Source organism: Lampetra fluviatilis, chromosome 47 (genome assembly GCF_964198595.1).
Source record: "Lampetra fluviatilis chromosome 47, kcLamFluv1.1, whole genome shotgun sequence".
Taxonomy (NCBI): Eukaryota; Metazoa; Chordata; class Hyperoartia; order Petromyzontiformes; family Petromyzontidae; genus Lampetra; species Lampetra fluviatilis.
Genome location: NC_136321.1, coordinates 1,548,999 through 1,571,250, shown reverse-complemented (window position 1 = coordinate 1,571,250; position 22,252 = coordinate 1,548,999). Strand labels below are relative to the sequence as shown.

Below are 22,252 nucleotides of genomic sequence, written 5' to 3'. Positions count from 1 at the left end.
TCTGTGTGAGTCTAAATCTCGCTGTGTGAGTCTATGTCTCTCTGTGTGAGTCGAGGTCTCTCTGTGTGAGTCTGTGTCTCTCTGTGTGAGTCTGTGTGAGTCTGTGTCTCTCTGTGTGAGTCTGTATCTCTCTGTGTGGGTCAGTCTCGCTGTGTGGGTCTATGACTCTGTGTGTGAGTGTGTGAGTCTGTGTCTCTCTGTGTGAGTCTGTGTGAGTCTATGTCTCTTTGTGTGAGTCTGTGTAAGTCTATGTCTCTCTGTGTGAGTCTGTGTGAGTCCGTGTGAGTCTATACCTCTCTGTGCGAGTCTGTGTGAGTCTGTGTCTCTCTGTGTCAGTCTGTGTCTCTCTGTGTGAGTCTATGTCTCTCTATGTCTCTCTGTGTGAGTCTATGTCTCTCTGTGTGAGTCTATGTCCCTCTGTGTGAGTCTGTGTCTCTCTGTGTGAGTCTATGTCTCTATGTGTGGGTCTGTGTGAGTCTGTGTCTCTCTGTGTGGGTCTGTGTGAGTCTGTGTCTCTCTGTGTGAATCTGTGTCTCTCTGTGTGAGTCTGTGTCGCTCTGTGTGAGTCTGTGTCTCTCTGTGTGAGTATGTGTGAGTCTGTGTCTCTCTGTGTGAGTCTATGTCTCTCTGTGTGAGTCTGTATAAGTCTGTGTCTCTCTGTGTGAGTCTATGTCTCTCTGTGTGAGTCTGTGTGAGTCTGTGTCTCTCTGTGTGAGTCTGTGTGAGTCTGTGTCTCTCTGTGTGAGTCTGTGTGAGTCTGTGTCTATCTGTGTAAGTCTGTGTCTCTCTGTGTGAGTCTATGTCTCTCTGTGTCTCTTTGTGTGAGTCCGTGTGAGTCTGTGTCTCTCTGTGTGAGTCTGTGTCTCTCTGTGTGAGTCTGTGTCTCTCTGTGTGAGTCTATGTCTCTCTGTGTCTCTCTGTGTGAGTCTGTGTCTCTCTGTGTGAGTTTGTGTGAGTCTGTATGAGTCTGTGTCTCTCTGTGTGGGTCTATGACTCTCTGTGTGAGTGTGTGAGTCTATGACTCTTTGTGTGAGTGTGTGAGTCTATGTCTCTCTGTGTGAGTCTATGTCTCTATGTGTCTCTCTGTGTGAGTCTATGTTTCTCTGTGTCTCTCTGTGTGAGTCTGTGTGAGTCTATGACTCTCTGTGTGAGTGTGTGAGTCTATGTCTCTCTGTGTGAGTCTATGTCTCTCTGTGTCTCTCTGTGTGAGTCTGTGTGAGTCAATGGCTCTCTGTGTGAGTCTGTATTTCTCTGTGTGAGTCTGTGTCTCTCTGTGTGAGTCTGTGTATCTCTGTGTGAGTCTGTATCTCTCTGTGTGAGTATATGTCTCTCTGTGTGAGTCGATGCCTCTCTGTGTGAGTCTCGACTCTGCAGCGGCAGTCGCTGCGAGCTCTGTCTGAGGTTGGAGACTGCGTAGGCCGCGGCATTTGCCCCCGAGGCCACCTTCATCCCCACCTCGATCATCACATCGCTGTCAACCCACACGGTTTACCCCGTTTTCCTGTAGAGGGAAATGTAGCTTGCAGGTCCTTACGGCGTACAGCCGTTTCAATACGCGCGACACAAACTGTGATCGTCTCTTTGCGAGTGTTTCTCCCTTGTGATGGGACTTTGTCGGATGAACGTTGAGATTTACAATGGGGCACGGGGTGACCACTACGGTCTGAACTGGTCTGTAATAAGGTAGGGCACTGATGAGAGGTTGACAGGTTTGTCATCATCGTCATCATCGTCATCACCAGCGTCATCATCATCATCGTCGTCACCAGCGCCACCGTCATCATCATCGGCACCTTCCGATGATCGTGAGCCGGGGGGGAGGGGTGGTGGGGGGGATGCCCCGGGCCCGACAAAGTCGCTCCCCCAGTAGAACAATGGACGCGCCCGCTTGCTGCTGTTGCTCGTGGCTGATGGAAGAGTCAACTTAATTGATGCTCATCGACACGAGAGCGGCGGGAGGGGTGGGTCATCCCAGCAGCTGTCCCTCGCTAAACAATCGCGACCTACACCCCCATCTCCACCCCCCGCCCCCTTTGCCGTTCACAATTTATTTTACCCTTCTCCCCCGAAGCCAATGTTTTCTCAGACATTCGTTTGAAGTTTTCAAACATCCCCCAACCCCATCACCACCCACCCCACCCTCGCAGTTAGACAACGTGAGCTGTCGAAGAAAACAACTTCAGCAAGCATTGTGGAGGCGGCGGGGGTGTGAGGCAAGGCTGTTGTTTTTAAAGAATTAATTCATTAATTACAAATCGCAAGAGGAGTGGGAACGTGGAAGGTGAAGGTTGCGGTCGCGAAACGTCTCAACGGCTCCCCCCCCCCCCTCCTCTGGGTTGGCTCCGACTCTTTTCGGAGTCTACAAACTGGCAGAGGCGCAGCACTGCAATGTCCGGCTCGGAGGAGCTCCGTGGAGCGTTCTCGAGAAGGGGTATTTGGCCTACTTTTCTCCCCAGGTGGCTAGGAGATGTTAACTCTCTCGCCTGGTGTACAGGAGGTCGTGGGTTCGATCCCGATCCTGACGCCTGCTGCTGTATATTTGGAGTTTGTGTGTCTCTCCTCTCTCTCTCTCTCGCCGTGGTCGCGTGGATTTTTTTCCGGGTCCTCCGGTTTCTTCCCTCCTCATTTAGAATCAACACGACGCGTTCACAGACTATTCGACTGCTGCTGCGAATGTCCACGTGATGACGATGATGACGAGCCACTTCGTTGAGCTATCATTTGTGGCCAGGTCGCTTCTGGTATAGGGCTACAAAGCAGCTCAGTGACCCTTACCTGGTTAAAAAAACATCTTCATATTTGCATTTTGATTTGAAGTTTTCGTGACTGTAGGAATCCATACTACTTGGTTATTTCGGTAAAGTCACGTAGGTAGAAGAATAAAATACTGCTGGATATTTTTTCCGCCTGAAGACGACCGCTTGTGTTGCGATCGAAACGTCGTGATATATTTTTTATTTTATTTTTCTACCTCCGTGACTTTACCGAAAGAACCAAAGCTTATGTATTCGTAGTTTTACTTTTCAGTGGTGCAGGCCATACATGTCGGAAGAGACGGCAGTAGTCACGCCTGACCACACCGCTCACGACCTTCACCGTAACCCATCCGTGCCGCCGGTCAGGGCGGCCGAGGCTGCGGCGGTCGCTAGCGACAGAGGGGGACGAGAAGGGCCGGACGCGTGGACGCCTCCGAGTGCATGGCGGTGAATTGGCGGTGAATTGGCGATGTTGCGCTGTGACGGCGTTGGAAGCGAGTGGTCGTGAAGGCGACTGCGGCGAGTGCCGTGGGTGAACACCGCTTTAGGAAGAGCGCCCGTGCAGTGGGAACAAAGACAGAGACCTCCGCCGTGTAGCCTTCACGAGAGTGTTGGGGCAAGTGCTGCTCGCGAGCGATTTATCGAGGCCGAGGGGGTGGGTGGCCAACACCACGCCCGGCCGCTTTTGTCTCCCCAGTATACTGATGTTTACACACCGCACCGGGTACGCATTTGAGGCTGAGTCGATCTCGGGGTAGGCCCATGACCAGTTAACATATGAGCCACTGCTGTTGGCCGTGAACGGGAATCGCACCCGAGTCGCCGGTTTTGTAGCGCGGTGCGCAAACCACTGCACCACCGCTCCCCACTGCAAATACTAAGATCCCCCATATAGCCTTTAAAAGACTGCTAGGGCAAGTCTCCCTAGTTGCGATGTTTACACACCGCACCAGTTGGTCAACGAGCATCAACCACCATCACGCGAACGTCTGTCATCCTCGCAGCATCGAACAAAGGCGGCGGTCACCGCATCGCGCTTTCAGATGCGCTTCAGCGGCCGTCTGGAACGCTCTTCCTTCCGACATTACAGACGCCACTGGAACACGGCACTTTCAAATCGTCCTCTAGATTGAAGACTCCTCTCTGCGTGTTTAGCTCGTCGCCCTTCTCCCGCACCTACGATTATTATCACGGTTGGCTACGAATATACACACGTACTCATTTGAGGCCGAGTCGACCTAGGGGAGGCCCAGGATCGGTCCAGATGGAACCGACCCTGGTGTTGGTGTCAATCGACCCCGCTGCACGCAGCTCAAATCCGCACGCGCGCACGCGACAGCGTTTCCCCGAGCCCAGGTGCCGGCTGAGAGCCGAGGCGAAGCGGGGAATCGAAAGGGAGCCCTGGAAGTGGTCATGGCGGGCTCGAGTGCGGTAGCCTGGACTCAATTCCCTTTTGTGCTGCCATTTCCAGGCGAGCAGGTGTGCGGGCCGCGGCGGCGAGATGTTCACTCCCTCTCCTGGTACGCAGGAAGTCGTGGGAGCGATCTCGAATCTGACGCCTGCTGTATATTTCGAGTTTGCATGGTGTCTCTCTCTCCCCGCGGTCCCGTCGATAGTTTTTTCCCGGTCCTCCGGTTGTTTTCCCTCCACATTAATAAGCACGCGTTTAGAGTATTTGGCTGCTGTAGATTTCCGCGTGATGATGATAAGCGCACTTGGTTGAGCTATCATTTGTGGCCAGGTCGCTTCTGAAAAAGAGTGATATAGCTCCGTGGGCCTTACCTGGTAAACTAGGAATCGTTTATAGCTATGAATGCATTTTTTTAGAGAAAGAAATTAACCGAAGGAACGGGCTCTGCATAAGGAAAAATGCCTTTGAGTTTGTTCTTTCTCGAACTTGCACTGCTCTGTAATTGTTGTGGTTTGTTAGGCTGAAGGCGCAGCCCTGCAACGGCTCGCTCACGCCACTGCCGGTGGATCTGCCTCCACTCGAGGGAGCTCTAGAGAGCACCCCCTAGAGCAGTGCTTCTTCTTAAGCTGCTGGGGGTGAGAGATGCATCCCCTGGGGCGCGAGACGTGGCCAGATTTCTTGGAAGGTAAATCGTCGAAATACAATTTAAGCACGGGCACATAAGTACAACTTTCTTTGTTTCACCAAACCCTCTATGTACTTATTGACATGATAAAATAAATTATTAAAAGCTTTCGTGACTGCAGTGATTCATATTCTTGGTTGTTTCGGTAAAGTCACGTTCATTTTATTTTATTTTATTATTTCCCTTCTACGTGACTTTATCGAAACAACCAAGAATATGATGCAGTTTTGTTTACGATTGAGAACCAAAGAGGTCCAAGGCGGCAGTGAAGGTAAAGAGCCCTGCCCCTGACGATACTTTGGCCCACGTCTGCACGCTCGCCCAACTGTCTTGGCAAAGGTGACAGCGCCCACACCTTACGCGTGGCCTGCTGATTGACCGACTACTCTTGAAACCCCGGTCTCATTACCTACACGGGCCACTGCGTGAGCCCATTGGTGTCGGTGTGGGCCTGTGGGTCGCTCATCGCGGCACCTCCGATTTGCACGATTGGCTACGTACGGCACGGTCGAAGTCCAACGCGCATGCAACGTCCGCACGCACGTACATGCACACAGATCGTCGTCTTCCGCATGGAGCTCCACTCACCGCTCAAGAAGCTCTTGGCCCGAATGTAGCTGACGCAAAGACGCAGGATGGAGAGCTTGTCCAGCTTGGCGCGCACCTCGTCCGGGAAGGGCAGCAGCTGTGCTAGCTTCTCCAGCTCCGCATTGAGCCGCTCGCGGTGCCGCTTGGAGGGGTTGCTCTTCAGCCCCTCGCACAGCGAAGGCAGCGCAACGCTCGGGGAGCATCTGTGGCACGGGACCAACGGGGCGTCGAGGGTTTTACAACCAACGTCGATGCCATACAGTCCTCGACTTACGCAAATCGCAATTACGAACATCCAACTTATGAACACCGCACTTAGGAACACCCGACATATGAAGACCCGCACTTACGAACACTTCACTTATGAACACCGCACTTACGAACACCTCAGTTACGAACACCGCATTTACGAACACCTCACTTATGAACACCTCACTTACGAACACCTCAGTTACGAACACCGCACTTACGAACACCTCAGTTACGAACACCTCACTTACGAACACCGTACTTACGAACACCTCACTTACGAACACCCCACTTACGAACACCGCACTTACGAACACCGCACTTATGAACACTCCACTTACGAACACCGCACTTATGAACACCCCACTTACGAACACCGCATTTACGAACACCTCACTTATGAACACCTCACTTACGAACACCTCAGTTACGAACACCGCACTTACGAACACCTCAGTTACGAACACCTCACTTACGAACACCGTACTTACGAACACCTCACTTACGAACACCGCACTTATGAACACCGCACTTACGAACACCGCACTTATGAACACTCCACTTACGAACACCGCACTTATGAACACCCCACTTACGAACACCTCACTTACGAACACTTCACTTACGAACACCTCACTTATGAACACCGCACTTACGAACACCGCACTTATGAACACCCCACTTACGAACACCGCACTTACGAACACGGCACTTATGAACACCGCACTTACGAACACGGCACTTACGAACACCCGACTTACGAACACCCGACTTACGAACACCGCACTTACGAACACGGCACTTATGAACACCTCACTTACGAACACCGCACTTACGAACACGGCACTTATGAACACCTCACTTACGAACACCCGACTTACGAACACCCCACTTACGAACACCGCACTTAGGAACACCAAAGTTACGAACACCGCACTTACGAACACCGCACTTATGAACACCCCACTTACGAACACCGCACTTACGAACACGGCACTTATGAACACCTCACTTACGAACACCCGACTTACGAACACCCCACTTACGAACACCGCACTTAGGAACACCAAAGTTACGAACACCGCACTTACAAACACCTCACTTATGAACACCGCACTTACGGACACCCCACTTACGGACACCGCACTTACGAACACCTCACTTATGGACACCCCACTTACAAACACCTCACTTACGGACACCGCACTTACGAACACCGCACTTACAAACACCTCACTTACGGACACCCCACTTACGGACACCGCACTTACGAACACCTCACTTATGGACACCCCACTTACAAACACCGCACTTACGAACACCGCACTTACGAACACCGCACTTACAAACACCTCACTTACGGACACCGCACTTACGAACACCTCACTTATGGACACCCCACTTACAAACACCGCACTTACAAACACCGCACTTACGGACACCCCACTTACGAACACCGCACTTACGAACACCGCACTTACGAACACCCGACTTACGAACACCTCACTTATGAACACCGCACTTATGAACACCTCACTTACGAACACCTCACTTACGAACACCGCACTTATGAACACCCCACTTACGAACACCGCACTTACAAAAACGGCACTTATGAACACCTCACTTACGAACACCCGACTTACGAACACCCCACTTACGAACACCGCACTTAGGAACACCGAAGTTACGAACACCGCACTTAGGAACACCTCACTTACGAACACCTCACTTACGAACACCGCACTTACGAACACCTCACTTACGAACACCGCACTTACAAACACCTCACTTACGGACACCCCACTTAAAAACACCGCACTTACGAACACCGCACTTACGGACACCCCACTTACGGACACCGCACTTACGAACACCGCACTTACGAACACCTCACTTACGAACACCCGACTTACGAACACCTCACTTCCGAACACCTCACTTATGAACCCCGCACTTATGAACACCTCACTTACGAACACCTCACTTACGAACACCTCACTTACGAACACCTCACTTACGAACACCCGACTTACGAACACCTCACTTACGAACACCTCACCTACGAACACCTCACTTATGAACACCTCAATTACGAACACCCGACTTACGAACACCTCACTTACGAACACCTCACTTACGAACACTCGACTTACGAACACCGCAGTTATGAACACCCGACTTACGAACACCTCACTTACGGACACCTCACTTACGAACACCACACTTACGAACACCTCACTTACGGACACCTCACTTACGAACACCTCACTTACGAACACCTCACTTACGAGCACCTCACTTACGGACACCCCACTTACGAACACCTCACTTACGGACACCCCACTTACGGACACCTCACTTACAAACACCGCACTTAGGAGCGCTGCACTTACGAACACCTCACTTACGAACACCTCACTTACGGACACCCCACTTACGGACACCTCACTTATGAACACCGCACTTAGGAGCGCTGCACTTACGAACACCCGACTTGCAAATAGCCGCAAATGCGAAGCACCTTCCATGAGATGCGTACATTACCTTTGCACTGTTCGACTTTTGGCGTTGTTCTATGGTCTGACGCTGAGGAGACAAGGCCATGGAGAAGGCTGTCTCTTGTGTAGGCCAATCAGTTTAAATAACAATGCATGTATTATCATAGCAAGTTTGTCTGCATGTTATTCCACAAAATTGTGTGGTTAATGCAGACTGTATGCCTTGCACTAGGTATGTATTTGGTGTTCGAACATCTTAGCACCTCCTGCTTTATTGCCATAAAGGTAAAAGCCGATTCTTCTTTTTAATCATTTTTTTTTTTTAAACATCGACTTGCGGACGCAAATTCACACTTGCGAACTCAACCATGGAACTATTTTGTTTAGCGGAGCGATTCTCTGCGAGATGTAACGAGTCACAGCACGCCACTGCGAGTGTGTGTGTGTGCGGGCACGTGTGCTTGTGAAAGGGAATGCATTTGTGAAGACTGTGGGTTTCTATATGGGCCTATGTTTTTCTGTGTAAGACTGTGGGTTTCTATGTGAGCCTATGGGTTTCTGTGTAAGACTGTGGGTTTCTATGTGAGCCTATGCGTTTCTGTGTAAGACTGTGGGTTTATTTGTTAGTCTATGTGTCTCTGTGCTGTTATGCATGGCCAGGACTGATGCCAGTTTAATCATGGGGTGGCTAACACCTGGACATGATCCCAGGCTCTTGGCGGTGCCCAGCTCAGTGTCTCCAACACAGCATTTCATCTTCCTGGGCATTCAACAAGTCCCTCTGCTCGTCACACAAACACACAGCGATAAAGATTCCCCGTATGGCCTGAACACACTGCGGTTAGCGAGTACCTATGAATGCCGGCACGGTACACGAGTGGGTGGGTGGCCAGCACCACGCGCATCCGCCTTTGTCTCCCCAGTGGTGATGTTTGCATACATCGCATCTGGCTCTCATTTGAGGCTGAGTCGAACTAGAGGAGGCCCAGCACCAGTACGTAGCGCAGTGCACGACCCGTTGCAGTACCGCTCTCCCCACACACAAACACACTCATACACACATACACACATGCACACACACAACACACTCATACACACACACATACACACACAACACACACATACACACATATGCACAAACAAACACTCATGCACACACATACAACACAAGGCTTGCAAAGACCACAACTTCAGAGTGAACATTACGTGTGCTGTGTTATTTCGCAGCAAACGTGAGGACTCACAATCGATTTTTGGATTCGGTCCACGCAATTATCTAGCCAATTGTTGTTGTCGTAAGACCCCTCCACCACCCGACATAGCGAAACAAATTGCTGTGTATTAGCAGTTAAGCACGGTGGGTGTACGTACGGTGCGAAAGAAGTTCAACACACATACGAACACACGTAGGTGGAGACGTTTGCACGCCTTGATTTCAAATACAGGTAAAAATTAAGCATTCTCACAACCACACTTTGGTTGGGAAAACCTCTAGAATATACTGTTTTAATCCTGTATAAACCTATAGAATAAACCTCTAGACTACATTGTTTTGACTAAACTTTGCCACAGACAGAATATTAAACTGACTCAGTGCTGTCCATGTTCTTGAGCTACTGCGTGCTTAGCCACATCTAGACACACTGTCGGTGTCTCTTAGTCTCTTAGTCACATCTAGACACTGTGTGGGTGTCTCTTAGTCTCTTAGTCACATCTAGACACTCTGTGGGTGTCTCTTAGTCACATGTAGACACACTGTGGGTGTCTCTTAGTCACATCTAGACACGCTGTGGGTGTCTCTTAGTCACATCTAGACATGCTGTGGGTGTCTCTTAGTCACATCTAGACACTCTGTGGGTGTCTCTTAGTCACATCTAGACACACTGTGGGTGTCTCTTGGTCACATCTAGACACTCTGTGTGTGTCTCTTAGTCACATCTAGACATGCTGTGGGTGTCTCTTAGTCACATCTAGACATGCTGTGGGTGTCTCTTAGTCACATCTAGACATGCTGTGGGTGTCTCTTAGTCACATCTAGACACTCTGTGGGTGTCTCTTAGTCACATCTAGACACTCTGTGGGTGTCTCTTAGTCACATCTAGACACGCTGTGTGTGTCTCTTAGTCACATCTAGACACGCTGTGGGTGTCTCTTAGTCACATCTAGACACGCTGTGGGTGTCTCTTAGCCACATCTAGACACACTGTGAGTGTCTCTTAGTCACATCTAGACACGCTGTGGGTGTCTCGTAGTCACATCTAGACACTCTGTGGGTGTCTCTTAGTCACATCTAGACACTCTGTGGGTGTCTCTTAGTCACATCTAGACACTCTGTGGGTGTCTCTTAGTCACATCTAGACACGCTGTGTGTGTCTCTTAGTCACATCTAGACACGCTGTGGGTGTCTCTTAGTCACATCTAGACACGCTGTGGGTGTCTCTTAGCCACATCTAGACACACTGTGAGTGTCTCTTAGTCACATCTAGACACGCTGTGGGTGTCTCGTAGTCACATCTAGACACTCTGTGGGTGTCTCTTAGTCACATGTAGACACACTGTGGGTGTCTCTTAGTCACATCTAGACACGCTGTGGGTGTCTCTTAGTCACATCTAGACATGCTGTGGGTGTCTCTTAGTCACATCTAGACACTCTGTGGGTGTCTCTTAGTCACATCTAGACACACTGTGGGTGTCTCTTGGTCACATCTAGACACTCTGTGTGTGTCTCTTAGTCACATCTAGACATGCTGTGGGTGTCTCTTAGTCACATCTAGACATGCTGTGGGTGTCTCTTAGTCACATCTAGACACGCTGTGGGTGTCTCTTAGTCACATCTAGACACTCTGTGGGTGTCTCTTAGTCACATCTAGACACTCTGTGGGTGTCTCTTAGTCACATCTAGACACGCTGTGTGTGTCTCTTAGTCACATCTAGACACGCTGTGGGTGTCTCTTAGTCACATCTAGACACGCTGTGGGTGTCTCTTAGCCACATCTAGACACACTGTGAGTGTCTCTTAGTCACATCTAGACACGCTGTGGGTGTCTCGTAGTCACATCTAGACACTCTGTGGGTGTCTCTTAGTCACATCTAGACACTCTGTGGGTGTCTCTTAGTCACATCTAGACACTCTGTGGGTGTCTCTTAGTCACATCTAGACACGCTGTGTGTGTCTCTTAGTCACATCTAGACACGCTGTGGGTGTCTCTTAGTCACATCTAGACACGCTGTGGGTGTCTCTTAGCCACATCTAGACACACTGTGAGTGTCTCTTAGTCACATCTAGACACGCTGTGGGTGTCTCGTAGTCACATCTAGACACTCTGTGGGTGTCTCTTAGTCACATCTAGACACGCTGTGGGTGTCTCTTAGTCACATCTAGACATGCTGTGGGTGTCTCTTAGCCACATCTAGATACGCTGTGGGTGTCTCTTAGCCACATCTAGACATGCTGTGGGTGTCTCTTAGTCACATCTAGACACGCTGTGGGTGTCTCGTAGTCACATCTAGACACTCTGTGGGTGTCTCTTAGTCACATCTAGACACGCTGTGGGTGTCTCTTAGTCACATCTAGACATGCTGTGGGTGTCTCTTAGCCACATCTAGACATGCTGTGGGTGTCTCTTAGTCACAGCTAGACACGCTGTGGGTGTCTCGTAGTCACATCTAGACACTCTGTGGGTGTCTCTTAGTCACAGCTAGACATGCTGTGGGTGTCTCTTAGTCACATCTAGACATGCTGTGGGTGTCTCTTAGCCACATCTAGACACGCTGTGGGTGTCTCTTAGTCACATCTAGACATGCTGTGGGTGTCTCTTAGTCACATCTAGACACTCTGTGTGTGTCTTTTAGTCACATCTAGACATGCTGTGGGTGTCTCTTAGCCACATCTAGACACGCTGTGGGTGTCTCTTAGTCACATCTAGACACACTGTGGGTGTCTCTTGGTCACATCTAGACACTCTGTGTGTGTCTCTTAGTCACATCTAGACATGCTGTGGGTGTCTCTTAGTCACATCTAGACATGCTGTGGGTGTCTCTTAGTCACATCTAGACATGCTGTGGGTGTCTCTTAGTCACATCTAGACACTCTGTGGGTGTCTCTTAGTCACATCTAGACACTCTGTGGGTGTCTCTTAGTCACATCTAGACACGCTGTGTGTGTCTCTTAGTCACATCTAGACACGCTGTGGGTGTCTCTTAGTCACATCTAGACACGCTGTGGGTGTCTCTTAGCCACATCTAGACACACTGTGAGTGTCTCTTAGTCACATCTAGACACGCTGTGGGTGTCTCGTAGTCACATCTAGACACTCTGTGGGTGTCTCTTAGTCACATCTAGACACGCTGTGGGTGTCTCTTAGTCACATCTAGACATGCTGTGGGTGTCTCTTAGCCACATCTAGATACGCTGTGGGTGTCTCTTAGCCACATCTAGACATGCTGTGGGTGTCTCTTAGTCACATCTAGACACGCTGTGGGTGTCTCGTAGTCACATCTAGACACTCTGTGGGTGTCTCTTAGTCACATCTAGACACGCTGTGGGTGTCTCTTAGTCACATCTAGACATGCTGTGGGTGTCTCTTAGCCACATCTAGACATGCTGTGGGTGTCTCTTAGTCACAGCTAGACACGCTGTGGGTGTCTCGTAGTCACATCTAGACACTCTGTGGGTGTCTCTTAGTCACAGCTAGACACTCTGTGGGTGTCTCTTAGTCACATCTAGACACGCTGTGGGTGTCTCTTAGTCACATCTAGACATGCTGTGGGTGTCTCTTAGCCACATCTAGACACGCTGTGAGTGTCTCTTAGTCACATCTAGACACGCTGTGGGTGTCTCGTAGTCACATCTAGACACTCTGTGGGTGTCTCTTAGTCACATCTAGACACTCTGTGGGTGTCTATTAGTCACATCCAGACACTCTGTGGGTGTCTCTTAGTCACATCTAGACACACTGTGGGTGTCTCTTGGTCACATCTAGACACGCTGTGGGTGTCTCTTAGTCACATCTAGACACGCTGTGGGTGTCTCTTAGCCACATCTAGACACACTGTGGGTGTCTCTTAGTCTCTTAGTCACATCTAGACACGCTGTGGGTGTCTCTTAGTCACATCTAGACACACTGTGGGTGTCTCTTAGTCTCTTAGTCACATCTAGACACGCTGTGGGTGTCTCTTAGTCACATCTAGACACACTGTGGGTGTCTCTTAGTCACATCTAGACACGCTGTGGGTGTCTCTTAGCCACATCGAGACACGCTGTGAGTGTGCCTCTGCTACAGATGCAGAATAGCATGTGGATTGCACGATGAATGAAATAATGATTGAAAGTTAGAATTCATGTAAGAACGAATGAAAATAAGTAAGAATGAATCAAAGTAAAAACGAATGGAGGTAAGAAGGAATGAAAGTGAGAATGAATGAAAGTGTGAATGAATTCGAGTAGGAATGAATGAAAGTGAGATTGAATGGACGTGAGGATTGATGGGATGTAATTACCTCTTCATTGTCGGCCGTCTGCGCTTCCTGGCGGCGTAAAGGCTGGAGCTGAACATGCTGGACTCGATGGGCTCTGCTCCTCTGTAGAATCTTGGATGTGTGTAATCTAAGCAACGTGTTCGTGTGTTTGCTGTAGCTGAACTAAGCTGTGAATATGTTTAGCTCGTAAACACAACGAGACTGACACGTGTTTAACATGTCGTGTAGACGTAGAAGATTGATGAGCACGTGATGTAACAACGCTCCGCACGTGTCGCCTTGGGTGTGATTACAGAGTAGCTCCTAAAACAACATTGCAACGTGTCGTGTTTATAGTCAGTGAATATAAATAATCCGAGCGGATCCTCAATTGTGGTTCCTTGATATTCACTTTGTCGCGAAATTATCTGAACAAAAAAACACAAATCGACATCGCCCTGTCACAGACGTTGTTGGGGCATTCTTAGGACGACGACGACGATACATCACTTCGACATTCTACGCTCGCGTCTCGCAATTAGCAGCTCATCACGCAGCATTAAGCCACACGACCGCCAGTCTCTCTCTCCCTATCTCTCTGTCTCACAGGCTCTTAACACGACTCGAACGCATCGCACTGCATTGCACGTGTGTGTGTGTGAGCGCGCGTGTTTGTGTGCGTGTTTGTGCGTGTGGGCGTGTGTGTGTGTGCGCGCGTGCGTGCGCGCGTGTGTGTCTCTGTGTGTGTCTGTGTGTGTGTCTGTGTGTCTGTGTGTGCGTGTTTGTCTGAGTTTGTGTCTGTGTGTGTGTCTGTGTGTGTGTGCGCGTCTGTGTGTGTGTCTGTGTGTCTGTCAGTGGCATGTGCGGGCCACTCGTGCTCAACCTGGCTACGCGTGATGATGTCGGTGTGATGTAACGCCTTCTGCCTGTATTGTGTTGCTTTAATATGTAGGTCGTTCGCTAGCAGCACTCGCCCCGACAGCGTGTGAAGGCTACCCGGGGCCCCTCTGTCTGTGTATCTACGCAGGCCCGCTCCCTCGTTACAGCACCGCGCGTGTCGCCGCCGAAGTGGGGCATGGCAGGAGTGTCGTCGTCTGTCTGCGTGCGGGGCGCTCGCCCTGCGAGCAGCAGCAGCAGGAGGAGGTGGTGGTGGTGGAGGTGGTGGTGGTGTTGGGTTGGTTGTGTAAGGGAAGGGGGTCTGATGGGAGGAGAGGGGGGTGGGGGTGCTGCTCTGGATCGCTCCATGCCTGTTGATATTCGGTCGTCACGCCAGTGACCAACATATGAACTCGTCCTGGGTCCTCCCCTAGGTCGACTTAGCCTCAAACGAGCACCTGGCGCGGTGTGTAAACATCGCCGCTGGGGAGACAAAGGCGGTCGGGCGTGGTGCTGACCACCCACCCCCTCGTGTGCCGTGCCGGCCTTCGTAGATATTCGCTAACAGCACTTGCCCCTACAGTCTGTTGCAGGCTACACGGGGGATCTTTGTCTCGTATTTTAGGATTCCCGCTATACTGAGTGATGAAAACGCAGCAATGTGGCAGAAGTGATAGTGGGTGGGTGAGCGAGTGGGTGAGTGTGAAGGTGAGTGTGCACAGTGGTGAATACGGGTGATACAATCTGAGTGAGTGAGTGGGTGGGTGAGCGAGTGGGTGACGCAATGGGTGAGTGGGTGGGTGACTCAGTGAGTGAGTGGGTGGGTGGGTGATGCAGTGGGTGAGTGTGAAGGTGAGTGTGCATAGTGGTGAATACGGGTGATTCAATCTGAGTGAGTGGGTGGGTGTGCACAGTGTGCAGCACAGGTGGTGCATCTGTCAGTCATCGCAGTCAACCCATGGCCCCGGGGTCTGCCCCGTGACCTCCTACCAGCACAGAACCTTCCAGACTTGACGTGGCGGCCTCCAGGTGCACCTAGCCTGGCACAAACTCTGCGGTGACGTCACCGGCCGCTTAGTAGCGAATGGCTGACGCTGGTGTTGTGCGTATGCATTGCAGCACACCGCGTGGGCGCATTCACCTGGAACTCATAATCATGCGTTTAAACGCACGCTTGGCCACGTACGGTGCGAACGAAGTTCAACACGCGATCAAATTCCACGCCGCGACGAGCTGCCGGCCATCCGTGATGGGCAGGTCGCTCCTGAACAGAAGAGCTGCATGGCTCAGTAGCGGGGCCCTTGCCTGGTCTAATGAAACTAAACAAAATTATATGTTTTTATAGTTTAGCTGAGCACACGCGTGCCTTCCTGTGGGTTTACCACGACTTTTGTGATCACCCCCCTCCCCCCGAATCATCTCGGCGAGGCTCAGCCCCCCCCCCCCCCCTTTGGCGGCGCTTCGTGCATTTTCAAATCGGCTTCAAGAGTCGCCAGCATCGCGGCCGATCTCAACGGCGCCTGCCCATTGGGCTGACCCAGCGGGCGCTCAGCCTCCACTGCCCCCCCCCCCCCCCCCCGTGAGAATCTGCAATTCTCCACCGAGGCTGCAGCCTGGACCGCCGTGCGGCTCCCATGACGGGCGTCTCGCGCGAGCCGGGGGCGCCGGGGGGCGTCGGCGGGCAGCCCGCGGCGAGGAGCCCTGGGACGGGGCCCCCGTCCAGTCGCCGCTGCCGCCGCTGCTGCCCACCACGCTGCTGCTGCTGCCGCTGCTGCTGCTGCGTTGGCATCTTCTGCGCCCCCCGAGCTCGGCCAGCGTGGCCAGACGCGCGCCGCGGGCCCCGCGGGTCACCGCTGGCAGGGAGATCCTGCCTGGTGGTGGTGATTATGGTGATGATGATGGTGATGATGGTGATGGTGGTGATGATGATGGTGATGATGGTGTTGGTGGTGATGATGATGATGATGATGGTGATGATTATGGTGATGATGGTGATGATGGTGATGATGATGTTAAAGTGGCCCAGCTCCCAGTGGCTTCCTCATATCGGAAGGAAGAAGCGTTCCAGACGGCCGCAGCAGCAGCAGCGCGTCTGGAAGCGCCGCGCGATGATGGCGGTGGTGACGACGGTGGCTCATCTGTGACGTCGGTGGTCCCAGCCACCGATGACTGGACACATTTAACACTTAACGATAATAACAATAATAGTTTCGGTACTTAATATTGCTGGACGACATGGATGAGAATGTCAAATGTCGGTCTTGACTGTGGTGGCAAACATAAAACTGTCGCGCGATAGGGCGAGCGAGGGGAAGTGCTGCCCTCTGCTGTTGTGAATGATTGGTGGAAAGGGAACTCATAGGGAAGATCTGTCTCATTCACCCTGTCACATTCACTCTGCCACATTCACTCTGTCTCATTCACCCTGTCGCATTCACTCCGCCGCAAAAAGACAAATATCCCCCGTATAGCCTTAACAGACTGTAGGGGCAAGTGATGTTAGCGAGCACCTATGAAGGCCTGAACGGTACACGAGGGGGTGGGGTAGCCAGCACCACGCCCGACCGCCTTTGTCTCCCTAGCGGCAATGTTTAAACATCGCACCAGGTACTCATTTGAGGTTGAGTCGACCTAGGGGAGGCCCAGGACCGGTTCACATAATCGTCACTTGTGTTTTCCGTGAGCGGGAATCGAACCCGGGTCGCCAGGTTCGTAGTGCAGCGTAGCGCTAACCTCTACACCACCGCTCTGCCACATTCACTCTGTCACATTCACTGTATCATTCACTCTGCCACATTCACTCTACGACATGCGCTCTGCGCGGGGCCATTCTCGACCAGCAAGACCACGGTCGCGACAGCGCCGCGGGAGGAACACCACTCAATCGGAGTAGCGTCAGCGTCCGTGCCGGCGTTTGTATCCAGACGGCGATGGGTCACGATGGTGCTGGGTCTGGTGGAGGCAGAACCTTGGGCAACAGCCGAGCGATCCGGCAGAAGGAAGGAAGCGACGGCGAGGTGTTGGTGGCGTCCCGACGAGGTCTTCAACTTGACCTGGCCACGCTCGAGGCTTCTCGCGAGGGCAAATCGGGTCGCTGCGAGGGCCCTCTGTGCAGGTCGAGAAGGGGTTTCCTCTTGATTTGAAGCTTTCGTGACTGCAAGAATTCATACTCTTTGGTTTTTTCGGTAAAGTCACGTAGGTAAAAAATTGTAATGACATAAATGAAAACAACTAAATTAAATCACGACGTTTCGGGCGCAACACAAGCGTCCTTCTTCAGGTGGGGACAACGTAGCGGTTGTGCTTCCGCTACGTTGTCACCACCTGGAGAAGGACGCTTGTGTTGCGCCCGAAACGTCGTTATTAAATTTAGTTGTTTCCATTTATTTTATTTTCTATCAACGTGACTTTACCGAAAAAACACCAAAGAGTCTGGGTATCCTCTTGTATGGCAAAGTCCTCGCCGAACGCGTTGTCGGTGCTCGCACCATCACGCGTCGTTGCTCTATGCCCCCCACTCCCTCCCGTTATAATGCGAAACGCTCCCCCCCCCCGTTATAACATGGTTTCTGAGCGGTCAACGTCGAACTACTATCTTGAGCCGCAACGCCATCCCACTTGCATGGCGAGCGTGGCGGCAGTGGCAGCAGCAGCACACCGCGTCTCGCCCAACTTGAAGCAAAAGCTTTGGGGACGCGTCTGACAATTACATCGGAGACATCGGAGCTGCGTAGCTTTATTGGTACCGGCACAAAGTCCGCGTGGGTGCATCTTAACTTTCCCGCAGCGTCTCGTAATGTGCTGTGTGGCATTTCTGTCAAATTCACATCGTTGAGTTGGGTTAGATCGCGTAAATGTATACATGTGTCGTTGAAACCCGCCCACCATCCGACACTGAGGTTATGGCAGTACAACAATGAAACCATCTGCACGGAGCTTTGAATGCTACCCTATCGTATCTGTGAGTTTTTGCTGGGTACTCTGATTTCCTCCCACATGACACCAAATAAATGTGTCGTTAAACCCGCCCACCACCCAACACAGCCAACTAGTAAGGGTTGTCACTTAAACAGAACGTGCCAATTCGTCACTAGTACAGCACTAACCGGTGTATTGGAGAGCAAATCCACAACATTTACAATCTGAGTACGACATTCCGCCAGTAATTATAACCGGCATCATCAGGCGACAGACAGATTTGTACTCGATCTAACCCCAAAAACCTATATCATGAATGATATTGGTCGTGAAAGCCTACGTGTTAAACTGACGTCTTGTAATAATAATAATGCTGAACTATTCGCGATTATATTTCTAGTTAGGTTATAGAACACGCAGCCTCTACAAAGCAACAACGAGGATTCGTGTCAATGATTGTGTCGATCGTCGTTCGCCCGCTTGAGATTTTATTTCAATTCTTGCTCCTCCGCCTCCTCCTCTCCACGTTTATCCGATGTCCACTTCAACATCGGTGCTCATGACGATGAAGCTCTTGCAAAGACAAACGGACGACAGTGATCAATTTTTGCCGACGAGAACATCGCGATGAGTTTTTGATAGCCCCCCTCCCCGGCGCACACCTCCGATGAGCACGGTTGGCTCCGTAAATGTAGGGCGGTGCGGAAGGAGTTCAACGAGCACACGTCCACAAGTCTACCGAAATGTGAATTAGCCTCACGGCTAAGCCGAACAACTTCAACAACAACAACAAGACCATCGAGAATCAGCCCCATCTTGTCAGATCTCAATCGGTGGGCAGGGCAATTCGCCTGCGCAGTGCGCGTCTGGGAGGGTGGCCAAGTGGCTTTTGACTCAAGAAGCTGCGTAGCTTATATTCTTGGTTCTTTCGGTAAAGTCACGTAGAAGGGAAGCAATACAATAATAAAAATATAAAACAATAACATTCTCACGACGTTTCGACTGCAACACACGCAATCGTCATCAGGTGTTAAATCCACAGCAAGTAAATTTGAAAAAAGTGGCGGGTTTTTTTAAACGTCAGCACCACGGACAGCGATTTGGCAGTTGGCCAGATAGACGAGTCCATCTATGTTCGGAAAATAGGGGGGAGAGAAAGAGAATGGAATGCGGCCTGAAAGTCACCGTAAGCGTGAACACAATCAATTAAGACCCGAAATGGTTTATCAAATCCTTCCAATGATTGCTAAGCCAGAACCCATCTTCTCGGTTGAAATTGTCTCTGTGTTTGTATATGTGGATAGCCTCATGAACGAATCTCTCATGGTAGCCAGATGGCTTGCAGAGAACCTTTGTCTCGGAGAAGTCAATGTCATGTGAGCCCCCTGCGTAGCTTAGTCGGGGCCTTAGCAGGCAAGTCGGTCGCTCGCACACGCACAGGCATCGTGACACATCCTGGAGCAGGTCAGTGATGGATACAACCACATTTGCCAATGTGGTTTGTCAGTTTCATCCCTACCCACCAATCAATAGTTTCAATTTGAAAGTAAATGTTACTGGTAGGAACCTCCTGGTTCCACCAGCCCACAGGGATTATTGTGTCTGTCCGTCCGTCGAGAGGGGAGGGTGGGGAGGGGCTGGGTGGGGAGGGGCTGGGTGGGGAGGGGAGGGTGGGGAGGAGCTGGGTGGGGAGGGTGGGGCTGGGTGGGGGGTGGGAGGGGTGGGGCTGGGTGGGGAGAGGCTGAGGTGGTGATGGTATGAGGTGGTGATGGTGTGAGGTGGTGATGGTGTCAGGTGGTGATGGTGTGAGGTGATGGTGTGAGGCAGGGTGGTGATGTGAGGTGGTGATGGTGTGAGGTGGTGGTGATGTGAGGTGATGATGGTGTGAGGTGGTGATGGTGTGAGGTGGTGATGGTGTCAAGTGGTGATGGTGTGAGGTGGTGATGATGTGAGGTGGTGATGGTGTGAGGTGGTGGTGATGTGAGGTGATGATGATGTGAGGTGGTGATGGTGTGAGGTGGTGATGATGTGAGGTGGTGATGGTGTGAGGTGGTGGTGATGTGAGGTAATGATGGTGTGAGGTGGTGATGGTGTGAGGTGGTGATGGTGTGAAGTGGTGATGTGAGGTGGTGATGGTGTGAGGTGGTGGTGATGTGAGGTGGTGATGGTGTGAGGTGGTGATGGAGGTGGTGGTGATGTGAGGTAGTGATGGAGGTGGTGATGGTGTGAGGTGGTGATGGTGTCAGGTGGTGATGGTGTGAGGTGGTGATGATGTGAGGTGGTGATGGTGTGAGGTGGTGGTGATGTGAGGTGGTGGTGATGTGAGGTGGTGATGGTGTGAGGTGGTGATGGTGTGAGGTGGTGATGGTGTCAGGTGGTGATGGTGTGAGGTGGTGATGATGTGAGGTGGTGATGGTGTGAGGTGGTGGTGATGTGAGGTGGTGATGGTGTGAGGTGGTGATGGTGTGAGGTGGTGATGGTGTGAGGTGGTGATGGTGTGAGGTGGTGATAGAGGTGGTGGTGATGTGAGGTGGTGATGGTGTGAGGTGGTGATGGTGTGAGGTGGTGATGGTGTCAGGTGGTGATGGTGTGAGGTGGTGATGGTGTGAGGTGGTGGTGATGTGAGGTAATGAGGGTGTGAGGTGGTGATGGTTTGAGGTGGTGATGGTGTGAGGTGGTGATGTGAGGTGGTGATGGTGTGAGGTGGTGATGGAGGTGGTGGTGATGTGAGGTCGTGATGGTGTGAGGTGGTGGTGATGTGAGGTGGTGATGGTGTGAGGTGGTGATGGTTTGAGGTGGTGATGGTGTGAGGTGGTGATGTGAGGTGGTGATGGTGTGAGGTGGTGATGGAGGTGGTGGTGATGTGAGGTGGTGATGGTGTGAGGTGGTGATGGTGTGAGGTGGTGATGGAGGTGGTGGTGATGTGAGGTAGTGATGGAGGTGGTGGTGATGTGAGGTGGTGATGGTGTGAGGTGGTGATGGTGTGAGGTGGTGATGGCATGAGGTGGTGATGGAGGTGGTGGTGATGTGAGGTGGTGATGGTGTGAGGTGGTGATGGTGTGAGGTGGTGATGGTGTGAGGTGGAGATGATGCGAGGTGATGATGATGAAACTTCTGGTGGTGTTGATGGTGCTGCTGCTGATGATGATGAGACTTTGGTGGTGTTGATGCTGCTGCTGATGATGATGAGACTTCTGGTGGTGCTGATGGTGCTGCTGCTGATGATTACACTTCTGGTGGTGTCGATGGTGCTGCTGCTGATGATGATGAGACTTTGGTGGTGTTGATGCTGCTGCTGATGATGAGACTTCTGGTGGTGTTGATGCTGCTGCTGATGATGATGATGATGAGAATTCTGGTGGTGCTGATGCTGCTACTGCTGCTCGGAATGCCACTGCCGCTGCCACCCGCCGCTGCTGATGATGATGATGACGATCAAGAAAGGGGGGATGAGCGCCTTGGAAGGAACTCCGCCGGCCTCACCTCCACAGTCGTCACGTCCACGTTCACCAGCTTCACTCTCCCCACGCCCGGCACCTCCACGCCGGCCGCCAGACGTTCTGCGCCGCACAGACGCGGACACAGGGGACGAGGCAGCGCCGCTCTCGTCACCGGAAAACCACGCTCGCTCGTCCGCGGGGGACAGCTTCGCCGAGGAGTCCCAAGGCTCCGTTGCAGGAGGGTCCTGCCAAGTGCTCGCAGTCGGGGGCTATGCTGCTACTGCTGCTGCTGATACCGCTGTGATCTCAATTGTGTGATTCGCAGGCAATGTTTTAGCATTGGACATGTTTTTTTAGCAGGTAACAGTGAA

The 22,252-nt window shown here is 51.6% G+C and overlaps 1 protein-coding gene across 8 annotated transcripts in view; it reads right to left on the bottom strand.

Annotated features, from left to right (window-relative positions):
• Positions 1-18,287: 18,287 nt before the first annotated feature.
• The window catches only part of LOC144947861 (bactericidal permeability-increasing protein-like), a 110,116-nt gene continuing 106,151 nt past the window's right edge, over positions 18,288-22,252 (bottom strand). For all 8 annotated transcript variants that reach the window (XM_078877225.1, XM_078877220.1, XM_078877228.1 and 5 more), the window contains 2 exons: positions 21,925-22,001; positions 18,288-19,014 (listed from right to left, as the gene is read on the bottom strand). In XM_078877225.1, coding sequence (XP_078733351.1) covers positions 18,970-19,014; positions 21,925-22,001 — 122 coding nt within the window. In that variant the 3' untranslated portion in view covers positions 18,288-18,969. The remainder of the gene's footprint in view (positions 19,015-21,924; positions 22,002-22,252) is intronic.